Below are 11,841 nucleotides of genomic sequence, written 5' to 3' on the forward strand. Positions count from 1 at the left end.
TTAGTCTGCCTCTGACCCACACGGTCCCTACCGCAGGCAGCTGTCCCCTCCCAGCCCCGCTGAGCAGGATGTGGTCTGCATGTGTGCACAGAAAGCAGGCGTGTGGTCCCTGGGAGATCGGCACTTACAGCTACAGACGCCCCTCAAATCAGGAACGTCCTCTGTACTTCCATCCAACATGTTCTACCATGAAAAGCACGTGTGTGTCCCATTTGTGCTCACAGAACACTTACCAAAAAAAAAAAAAAAATCCCACTATAAATGTTTGCTTTCAGAGGCCATGTTCACGTTCATATAAGCGGTCTGCAGGAGCTTGCGTGTCAGGTGACTCCAGAGAAACCCCGTCCTCCCATCCTTGCAGCTCAGAATGCTGGGGAGGCTCAGCATCTGAACGGGGACATGCGGCTCTGGGCACTTCCAGCCACCTCTGCTCTGTCCGACGTGAGCCCACGCAGCAGCATCACGGGGGCCGGGAAGCCCTCTGTGAACCTGCCTCCCCGAGCTCCCCCAGCGCTGCACCTGGGCTCGAGCTCCCAAGCCCTAACAACGCTCTCGCCAACCCTGCCTCAGCACACCTGCAGCGATGAGGTTGCTGCTGGGTGGGTGTGTGGGGGGGGTGTGTGTGTGTCTCCAGCCTTCAGCTTCATAACATCCACCATCATCCACGATACTGCTTCCTTATCAACAACCCAGAAGGCCTGTGTCTTTTTTCTTTCTTGTTTGCATCATGTTTTTCTTCCGAAAAATAGAAAAGGATCTGACGGGAGAGGGATGACAATAGTGTCCCGTCTCCACCTGGACACACATGGCTTCACGGTCTTCACCAGCCCGTGGTCTTAAACTCTCGCCTCATGGCCAGCGTCCCCTAGAAAGAAAGGCTCAATCCAGTGGGCGGAGTGGGCTTTGCATGGATCTGAGGGCGCGGGTATGGCACCCCCCTGCCGCAAAGCTTGGCCACTGGACAGCTGAACCTGCCGAAAAGGGCACAGCAGTGGGGGAATGGTGGCTCCCCAAAAGCTGTGCCCAGGGAGACCCTTGACTATCACCTTCTTTTGAAAGTCTTTGCGGACGCACCTGAGATTCTCGACAGGAGATCACCCTGGACGGTTCAGGAGGCCCTAAGTCCGGCAGTAAACATCACGGTGGGAGACACGTGAGAGCAGAAAGCCACAAGAAGACCGGCTGAGAGCAGAGGGAGGCAGCCCCACGGAACACCTGGAGCCAGTGGAACCTGGAAGCAGCGGGAAGGACCACTGGAAGGACCACTGGAAGGACCACTCTCAGCCTCCTGAGAGCATGTGGCCCTGCCAACACCTTCACTTCTGGTCTCCGGAACCATGAGCCGAACTTCCACTGGTTCAAGCCGGCCAGTTTGCAGTAGTTTGTCCCGAGAGCCGCAGGTGCTCTGAGGCGGGGACGCGCACCCAAACACCCCTTCCCACTCAAGGACCCTCCTTGCAGCCTGGTCCCATGCCTGGAGAACCCTCCACTCTCCCTGGACCTCTGCTGAGGAACTGATGAAAATTCTCTCAGACACGAACGCAGAAATTAGGTCTTGGGACGCGTTCTGTTTCACAGGCGTACCTTGTCTCATCACGTTTCACTTTATCGTGTCACAGATTTTGCGTTTTCACAAAGGGAAGGTGTGGGCCAACCCCCTGTCCAGCACGTCTATCGGCCCCGTTTTCCCAAAAGCATCTACTCACTTTGTGTCTCTGTGTCACAGTCTGGTCGTTCTCACAGTACGTTAAACAACGTCTTTATTATTCTGTTTGTCGCAGCGATCAGAGATCGGTGATTAGGACTCGCTGGAAACTCAGACGATGGTCAGCATTTTCAAGCAATAAAGGATCTTATCATTGCACATCGTTTATTCTGTAGACAGAAAGCTATTGCACACGTAACAAACTCCAGCAGAGTGTTCACATACACACAGGAAACCAAGAAACTTATGAGTCGTTTTCCTGCAGCGGTCTGGAGCCCAACCCATGTCCAAGGGGCGCCTGTGCCCCCTGAGAAGACGTTCTAGTTCTGCATAAAAGTGGGCTTATGTTTTGTTTTGTTTTCTTAACCAACAGGTGACCAGGACAGGAGTTTAAAGCCCCCCGCCCCCCGCCCCGGGGAACCAGCCTCATGCTGGTACAGGGATTCAGGCACATACCATCACGAATGATGGGCTCTGGGGACGGTTGGCTGATCTCTTCTGGGAAGCACGTTGGGAAAAGAGCTTAAAATCAAAGAAGTAACTGGCAAACTCGAGGGCAGGGGTTCAGGGGTAGGCATGACATAGAAGGTACTGCATCAGGAGTCCACTGATGAATGTCTGAACTGAACTGAAGCCCTGGAAAGCAGCCAAAAGCCATGGGTGGATGTGTCCTGAGACTGGGCTGGGGTCTCCGACCTTCTGGTGGAGAAGTCCAGGAGACAGCAGGAAAGAGATCAAGGTCACGCCTCCATCCTGAGTGGGCAGGAAGGCTGCCTGAGGACCCTCCAATGCTCCCCTGAACTCACAAAACAGATGGCAGTTCTGAGGAAGGAAACAGCTCAGCAGCCTGAAGAGGACGTGGAAACGCCTGGCACTCTCAAGGGGCACAGCGCCGGCTGCAGAGCCCAGCCCACCGGGAACCCAGCCCCAAACCCAGGGACATGGCAAGACGATGTCATAGCATCCCGAGCACAAGGCCGGTGCACTCTGGGGATCTGCCGTGCTGCTGGTGGTGTCATGTACACCTGAGTTAAAGGTCCCCAGACAGTCTACCCACACAGGACAAATGCTACTCAGCCTCCCCGTGCCCCAGTTCCTGGGTCTGAAACCCACAGCTCGGGACCGTGGTGAGGGTCGACTGAGTGACTCATGGGGAGTGGGTCTGGGAAGCGCTCTGTGGGCCACGCCCCCCACAGCCCTGGCACAGAAGCCACCTGTCAGGGCAGCCGGAGGGAGGGAAACCATGCAGGACAGGGGCTGCTGGCTCCAGGACCTCCTGGACTGGGAGCACCCCTTACCCAGAACACCTGTCCCCAGGTGGGACTGCCTTCCTGGTGTGGTTTTGGAGACTCAAACTACTAACAGCGTGGTACCAACTTCCTAAGGAGCCTGGCCCCGACTCTGGGCAAGACTGCCTTGGGGAGCAATGGCACGCCCAAGCGCCCCCAATTCCAGAAGGAGGTCAGTGAAGGATGGTGAGAGGTGGGCTCTGACTCCCAACTCTGACTACCCCCACTCACGGGACACAGCCCACTGGAGCCCACACCACACTACACCCTTACACCACACACACAGGGCGGGGGGTGGCAGTCACATCCTCAGTGTGATGATGCTCAGATCCAGACAATGCCAGGGTTAAAAGTGACAATGTAGGTTCCTGGGCCCCAGCCTAAAGCCTCTTGATTCCACAGGACCCAATTTCTTTCTTTTTTTAAGAGAGAAAGAGAGTGCGGGCTGAGCATGGAGCCCAACACAACTGAGATCATGACCTGAGCCTAAATCAGAGTCTAACGCTTAACCAAATGGGCTGCCCATGCGCTCAAGGGCCCACTTTCTAAGAAAGGAGTCAGGTCACACGCATGCAGGTGGGCCGCAGGTCACTCTTGAGAAATGCTGCCATACGCCTGCGACTCAGAGCACAGCTCCGATCCCAGCCAGCGTCACCTCCCATTCACCAGGAACACAGGCTCCAAGGGCCACCGGGATGGGCCTAGACAGTGCGCAGCTGACCCCCAGTGCGCAGCTGACCCCCAGGGTGTGTGCACCCCCTGGGGGAAGGCGCAGCCCGAGGAGGCACGTCCCTAGCGTCCATGCATCTGCCTTCCTCCGTGTCTGTCACGCCCTCTAGAAGACCAGCTGCAGGCGAGTAAGAGTTCTGCCTAAATAAATGCTCGGAGAACAAACGTCATGAGTATTATTCACACTCTGGGGAAGTAATAATTGACTGTTTATAAGATACGCACTGTACTGTACTATAAAATGTTATAAAAATAATTACATGGAATAAATCATATAAATACTTAAAGGCTTTATTATACGCTTACATCCAACTGAAACCCACATAAAGTTACACTGAACACATTCTTTATGTACTTGAAAATATAAAATACCAACTTAAGTACTTCTCAGATTAAACCAATTTTTTTTAGCTTTCTCAACACTATAATAAAATGGAAAAGAAACAGCACATAAAAACAAAACCACTAGGAATTTTTAAAAACTTAATGTACCTAGCACAGTTAATATTCCCAAGACCACTCTGCTAGGGAAAATCAAATGCATCGCACTGAAGACGTGCGGCCCGGGCCATGTGAGAACTTGCGGATCCAAAAGACGCACGTCAGGGACAGAGGGGCAGCTGCAGCACAGCCCTGCAAGCCCTCCAGGCCCCGCACCACCGTCCCCCAAGGCCAAGGACAAGAGCAGGACGGCCGGAGGACAGGACGCGGATGCCCCTGTCAGTCACAGCCTGCCTGAAGGTCACGGTGACTCACACTAGACCAGGAGGGTGTTCGGGCAGCAGGACGACGAAGTTAGGAAGGGGGGTGGTCCTCCCCTCGGATGCTTCGATACTTAGCCATGTCTTCAGGAAATACTTTAGAAAGTTCTTGAATCAACAGACTTTTAAATTTCTGAGAAGAAAAACATACAACATCAAAACACCTTTGTGACCCATGCCCCAAGGGAAAGCCACTCCCCCACCCCCCAAAGCCTCAAACTCGGCGGAGAGCGTGTGCTCCGTCCCTGCAACCAGCCACTCACACACGGCCGGCGCGTCCCCACAGAGGCACTCGGGACTCCGGCTGCCGACAAAGGCCACCGCGCCGGACGTGCACCAGAGCTACACCGCAAACTACGTGGAAGGGAATGTTCAGCGCGGCAGTAAGAAATCCTCCGAGAAAGCCCCTCTCCTAAGGCGCCAGCCACGCAGCTGGAAATGACTTCTGCAGACAACACGCGCAACGGGAATCTTCAAGTAATATTTAATTAAGCAATTACTAACTCAAACGACATCAAACTCACTGTGTGCAAACAGCCTCATCAAAGCTTTCGGAGCACCCGGAAGCCTGCTACTCCAAATGCAGCGGCTGCGTGGCCCCGCTTATCCGCGGAGCGTGTGTATGAATCCCATCTTAAGAGCAGCTATGTTTCTGCCAGCGTCCAGAGCCTCGTCTAAGTCCTACTGAAAAGCAGCACCACGGACAGGAACAAAGATACAGCACAAGACAGGACATCCCCCAGGGACACGGCACCGCCACGGACAGCTGTGCAAGCCGCGGCTTTCGGGAATTTGAATACGCGGTCCGCTGAGACAACGAAGGCCACAGAACTGCGCCGCGAGACCTGCACAGGTCCCCGGGGACGCAGACTGCCAGCGGGCGCAACGGATGCCCCCGAAGGCAACGGTCCCCGTGCATCCCTGCCAGCAGGCACCCCCGTGCCACAGCAGGCAGCATGGGGAGCCCATACCCAGGGCCCACGGCCCGTGCAGAGCGGGATGTCTGCTCACTCGCACAACGGTACAGAGCCTGCTACGCATCAGGCGACATCCCGTCCCCAGGGCGAGGCTGAGCTCAGCAGCAACTCGGTCCCTAAGTGACCAATCAGGAAGCTGCGGGACAACCACGGACAACCACGGCGGCACCGCAACCAGAGGGCCGGCTCCCAAGCATCAGTACAGATCAACACAGATCACCGGGGTGAGGTACTTAAGCCCTGTGACCCCAGGGCAGCCGTGACACCGTGACTGACACATCACTGTCACCCCGACAGCCTCTCCGCTCATTCCCGGCACCGGGCCAGGGGCCCGAGCCCAGAGGCCAGCACACAGCCATCCCTGCACACTGTGGACAGAGACAAGGAGCTCTGTGGGCACGGGGCACCCGCGAGAGCACCACACTCACGCCCCGATGCCCTGGAGCCCGCACGACCATGGCAGAGCTGAAACAGAGGAAAGAAGAGGTGGCATCTTCATCAGGATTTGGGAAAGGCTGGTCTGCAAGGCCTCTCTTGAGAGGCGACACTCTCTGCGGCCCTTTCTGAGAGCCTGAGCCCGAGGGACAGTGGTGTGCAGAGAAGGCACCGGAGCTCCAGAGGGAGGCAGCCGCGTGAGAAGCAACGGAAGCACCAGGGTCTGGAGGATCCCCAGCAGCAGCCATGAGGCCCAGGAGGCAAGAGGGCGTGCAGTCCAGGTGTGGGGCCGCTACAGGGATGGCACCAGCCAATCAAAGGAAAAACCACTCACATACCCCAATCTGACCCAGAATGCAGTCAATTCAAGTTACGAAAACAAAACCAAAACAAAACCCTAAATATTTCATGTTTATGATGCATGGAATTTTCTAGTAGTCATGAAAGCAAAGCCACACAGAGAGAACGTCCTCTGTGCACAACTGCAGGACGGGGAACAGGATCCAAAGGGGCCTGGGCGCAGGCGCAGGAGAGCTTTAGACAACCAGAAGGGAATGCTCTAAAAGCTGGAACCAGACTCCAGGAAATGGCTTAGTAGAGGAAGTGAAAAGCATCGCAGCGCAAGCACGAGAGAGGAAAGGCTCACAGACGCCAACAGTTAGCCAGCGCCAACCAGCATCACGGAAATTAGCCCGGACTTCGCTCCAAGTGCGGCTGCACTCCGCTCCCGTCTGTCCCCACAAGGCGCCCTGAAAGCTGCCCTCATCCACGGTCCATTACATGCAGAAATCTCAACCGTGTAACCGTGTGAGACAGTTTACATTTTACCAGGTCTGGGGAAGAACGACAAGGTCTATTAGCCCGATCTGCTCTCACAGGACTCCTGCTCTGACCTTGTCTTCTGCTTCTAAGAGCCTCACCTTCATTGTGTCGACCTTGCCTTTGACTTGTTCATTTTTGGCCAGAGCCCGCTCCAGGCACTCTTTGGTGTAGAGTTGGGGGTTTCGTCCTTGATCTATGTATCTGGAAACATGAAACACCTCAATTTTAACACTCTCATGGCCAGTAACCTATTCTCAGTTTTCTGATGGGAAAACAGGAGTTAGCTCTGAGTAAGTGCACACGGCCTTCTTTAGAGAAAACGGTGTCCAGAAACCAAGTGAATTAGGATTCTTTCATTTATGCAAGTACAGATGATTTGACCTCATATTACTTCTAATAATGTGAATAACTCAGGAAATCAAGGAATGTCACTTATAAACCAAGCTTCATGGCTCTGTAACTCGACAGTTTTAATGTTTGTGATCTTCCAAAGGTTTCGGAGCCAGGAGCCCTGATCTTCACAATAACCTGTAAGGTCAGGCAGCTCTTGACGTGAGAACTCATGTGGGCCGGGGTTTCCAGCCTGAGCAACAGCAGGGAGCCCACCAAGACACAGCCTCGGCTCCAGGGGCACCCCACAGTTCCTGGGGGAGCCCTTCGTAGAGGAGCCTTGGGGCTGCGGGAGGGGGTGGGGAGCTGCAGGCAGGACAGCCCCAGCCCTGCCCGCCCCAGGATTATTTACAAACCAGGCCCTGGTAATACTATTTTCCTAAATACATCCCAGTCACATGAATTTAACAGAGATTCTCTCCACTTATTTCTAAACTCTAAAACTGTTCTTGAAATTTTTGACACTTATCCCCAAAAATGTCATAACCCCAGAGACTCCATCAAGCATACTGCCTAGATGCACATCCACATTTACCACCAGTGGGCCACCTGCTTGCTTCTGTACCTTATAGACCTTCATACCAATTATTCATTAAAAGAAATCACCTTCATGCTCCAGCAGGAAAAAAATCTGTCACTTCAGATCAAAAAAACGTTACTGTTAATGGCATAAAAACTGGCCTTTAATTATGACATATAACCAAAAAAATCAATAAATCACATATTCCAGAAATTCCATTTTATTGCAATGTTTTTGAAATGATGGAATGACAGAAGCCAACTTATGTTTTTCTGAACCAAATACATGCATTTCTGGAAAACAGCAGACAGGCTCAAGTGTCCTTAACAAATAAACATCTCAACAGCAACAGCCTCCGGACGGGGCTCTGTGTCGAAGGCCCAAGAGCCCGAGCACTGAGCGCCACTCTGCCAACACGTCAACCCGGAGTTCTGCACAGAAAGCCAAGGTTTCGTTTTATCTTCGCTACAGTGTGTCTGAAAGTGTGTGCTTGACAAGGCCACTGAGGACCTGGAACTCCCCCTGCATCGCGCACATCAACGGAGAGTTTGCACCTGCAGTTTAGCAGAGCTCAGAGGCCGGCTTAGTCCCAACCCCCCAGATGAATCTCAACCATCTTTTCTGCCCACTGGCTGTGGCTGTGGCTGTGCCTGCGGCTGTGGCTCTGGTCGCCCAGGCTTCACCGTGTGCTGCCACGAAGCAATCTTTCCCCAGCCCCCTTCCCCCTTTCCCTCGTTTGCCTTCAGAGTCACTTGGCACCTGTCATTACATCCATCCCACACGTTCAAGACCAGAGCAGCACGACTGAGGACACTGGGAGGAAGGCCAAGTAGCCTCCAGCTGCCTGCACTTCTTGGCAGGCAGCCACCCTCTGGGAGTCTGGGGCTGTACCACACGCACAAGACCTTCACTCCCACCTATACCCGGAGAGCTCAGTGGGTGGACAGAACACGCTGAGAACACACGACACCAGAGCCAGCAGATGAGGACAGAGCCATGACCAGGAAGAGTGAAGCCTGTGTGTCCTGTGATGGGGGGGGGTGGGGGGTGGGCAGCTGCTGACCTGTGCTGTAATTAGGACTCCTATTCCTGACCCTCTGCAATGTAAGAGGGTCACCTTTCCCTCTACCGTTCCAGGAAATCCAGTGACTTATTTGCGGTTTTAATGCAGAAAGGACTAACATTCTTGCCATTCCAAGCCGGCTCCACCTGGGTCCAGTGGGGGGGCCTTGCTGCCTGGCACGGAGAAACCAGGGCTGGCCGAGGAAGGACAAGTCCAGAATTTCAGTCTTAAGTCTGACACTTAGTAGCCAAACAGCCCACTGTAATTATTTACCCAGTTCCTTCAGCCATGAAATCTACCCATAAAACCGGAATCACACAACCTGAAGAGTTTACTTCCTGGAGGCGTTCGCCGGGCCGCAACTGTGAGAGGCACATACCACTCTCCCAAAGAAAACTGCGACCAGCCTTCCCAAATTTACTTAGCCTAAGGAGCCCCCCTCTTTTTCTTCCCCTCCAACCGTGCAGATCTTCACCATCTCCTAGAACTAGCACTCCCAGGGCGGTTCTGAAGATACAACAAATTGCTTCTCAGGCTGCTTCTGCCTAGATTTTTTTTTTTTTTTTTTTTAAATAATAGAGCCCACATAAGACTTTCTACCTCTCAAGGAAAAAAAGAATACGGCTGCCATTTTGTCTAACCAGGACTCTGAAGGCCTATGATGTTTTCACATATTTAATAACCCTTTATTCACAATACAATATTGAGATTTTAATTTTTAATTCTATGAAAACATAAGCTCCCTGAGAGCAGGTGTTTTTCTCTACTTCCTTCACTGGCTTATCCCCAGGACCTAGGCTGTGCCTGCCACAGAGCAGGCACCTAAATGCCAGTGGTTGAAAGAGTTATTACAGCACAATACAACAAGAATTATACTCCAATGAGTACCAAGAATGATACTTACTCAAACACTTCTAAAGGCACAGTAATGTCGTGAAGCTGCTGCCTGCACTTATCAATATCCTGTAAGCCAGTAACAATAAAATTCCTGAGGGAAAAAGCAAAAATGGGGCATGTGGTTAATTCTGATGACAGCAGGAACATCACCCAGCGGGCCAACGATAGCTCCACACAAGTTCCTTACACAAGCCAGGTGAGTAGCTCTTTGGTTAGGTACAGAATTCCTAGAGAAGTGTGGGGGTTAGAGAATACCCTCAGATATAGGATTTTCTTTCTAAAGTAGAAACTGCCATATTGGGGGATAAAAACCAACCCTTCTGAGAATCTGATGAAAGATATCAATCTTCTCTCAAAGACAACTGCCTACTGTGCACGTGGTTTTGTGTGCAGTATCAAGGAACACATGGGGCTCCCACTTAATCCATCCTTCAAACCTCAGGGGAGGGAAGCCATCCCTGCCTGGTTTCATTTCAGCTCCCCTCTGGAGCCTAATGAGATCACCAGGCCAGTCCCCCAGCTCTAGGTTTGTAACGCTGGGCTGCAATTGTGTTTGCTGTCTGTAGCCCCTATAAAGCTAGGAGACCTTCTTCCCCAGAGCATTCATTCGGTGCGTTTGCCTCTGGTCCATCGCAGGCCCTAGCACCAAGGCAGGCACAGGGCTGTTGCCAACAAAGTAACTAAACGTCTGCACCCTTTCTCGCCACCATCCCCCTTTCCAATTCCTGCACACCCAGGGCTGCGCAGCAGGTAGTTCCACAACCTTCGGCCCAGTTTAGTGAACTCCCCGAGAAGTCCTCCTCCTCTCTGGGGACAGGGACTGAACTCCCCAGAAGGGCCCAGGAGAAACCTGCGCGAGGGAGTCACACGCAGGCGAGGGCGGGCTGAGAAGCTGCACTGTCTGACCAAGACAACGTCTCCAAACGGGCCTTCAAGAAAAGTCCCCCAAAGGAGGAAAGAGGGCCCAGGCCCAGAGGAGGCAGCGGAGACGCGCCGCTCTCTGCCAGGCCCCGGGTCCGCCCCCCACCCCAGCTCCACCGCCCTGGCTCCCCCATCTGGCTCCCGAACCCACCCCCGGCTCTCCGGCTCCGGCTCCGCCCCGGGCGCCCCACCCCTCCCGGGCGCCCCACCCCCTCCGGCCCCCCGGCTCCACGGCCCCCCGCCCCCTGGCTCGGTTCCCCTCGGTCCCCACCCCGGGCTCTCCGGCCTGGCTCCCGGCCCCGGCTCGGGCCGACGCCGACGACTCGGGCAGCCACTCACAGCTTCTGGTTGAGCCCGGCCTGGCTGCTGGGCTGGAAGTCACTGACAATGATGCCGAGCTGCCGGATGTTCTCCACGAACTTCTCCAGGTGCTCCTCCAGGTGGTCGAACTTCTCCGCCATGTCTCCGAAGCAAGCACCACCCAGCCTGGGCCCGCTCCGCCGCTTCCTGCTTCCGCCTGGGCCCGCCGCCACTTCCGTTTCCTCTGGCGGCAGGAGGCGGGGCCTGGGGCGGGGCGGGGGCGAGGCCTAGGTGCTGGGCGGCTTGGGCCCTCTGGGGCGTGGTCCGGACCTAGGACTGACGTGCTAGGGGCGGGGCTTGACTGCGGGCCGGCTTGGCCGTGGGCTCGGACGTCTGCTCGCCGCTCCAGCATCCCTGAGATGCCCAGGTGAGTGGGATTCTCGAGGCGTTAGTCCTCAGGACTGCCCTGCGTGCTCTGAGGGCCACCAAGAGTCAGCGGTGGGGACCTGCAAGACCTCGTTCTGCCTCCACTGGCCCTGGACAAGTCCCCTCGGCTCTGAGCCTTCGTTCTTGTCCATAAAACTGGAATGAGTGTGGACAGCTACTGGGGCTTAAACGGGTTAAGACTGAAGCACAACAGCAGGGCTTATGCCCACGAGGGAAATGGCTTCTTTTTTCCCGAATACACAAATTACAGGTATTCACTGTAACTAATGAAAGCAACGCAGGAAGGAATATAACGAGGAACGGGGTAGAGACCCTGAAATCCTGCCCCGACACAAGCCGTCTTTGAGATCTTGAAGACCATCCGTTCCTGCATTTCTTGATGCGCAGGGTCCGGCAGGTTCCTTACCTACTCTCCTGGAGGCTGGCCCTCACCCAGGGCCAGGCCCAGGCCCTCTTGGAACTACCCAGCCTTCACCCTGGCCCTGAAATGCATCTCAAGCTGGGCTTTAGACCTGTGACTTTCCCGGTAGCGGTCTGTCTGCTCTCCCCAAATGGGTATGTTAGCCGCCAGGACAGCTCAGAGAG

The 11,841-nt window shown here is 54.4% G+C and overlaps 1 protein-coding gene across 1 annotated transcript; it reads right to left on the minus strand.

Annotated features, from left to right (window-relative positions):
- Positions 1-3,998: 3,998 nt before the first annotated feature.
- Positions 3,999-11,041, minus strand: MED10 (mediator complex subunit 10). The gene is made up of 4 exons (XM_032861849.1): positions 10,849-11,041; positions 9,596-9,679; positions 6,817-6,919; positions 3,999-4,617 (listed from the first exon to the last, which is right to left on the minus strand). The coding sequence occupies exons 1-4, from the start codon at positions 10,968-10,970 to the stop codon at positions 4,519-4,521; spliced, it is 408 nt and encodes a 135-aa protein (XP_032717740.1). The 5' UTR covers positions 10,971-11,041; the 3' UTR covers positions 3,999-4,518.
- Positions 11,042-11,841: the final 800 nt, after the last annotated feature.

The sequence above is a fragment of the Lontra canadensis genome, unplaced genomic scaffold (genome assembly GCF_010015895.1).
Source record: "Lontra canadensis isolate GAN:19392208 unplaced genomic scaffold, GSC_riverotter_1.0 scaffold22, whole genome shotgun sequence".
NCBI lineage: Eukaryota > Metazoa > Chordata > Mammalia > Carnivora > Mustelidae > Lontra > Lontra canadensis.

Excerpts from the sequence above, each read along its gene's own strand:
- MED10 (XM_032861849.1), bottom strand. The coding sequence starts at position 10,970 with ATGGCGGAGAAGTTCGACCACCTGGAGGAGCACCTGGAGAAGTTCGTG. Across the intron at positions 9,680-10,848 it reads GCCGGGCTCAACCAGAAGCT|GAATTTTATTGTTACTGGCT; the intron begins GTGAGTGGCTGC and ends TTTTTCCCTCAG. Across the intron at positions 4,618-6,816 it reads GCAAGGTCGACACAATGAAG|AAATTTAAAAGTCTGTTGAT; the intron begins GTGAGGCTCTTA and ends TTTTCTTCTCAG.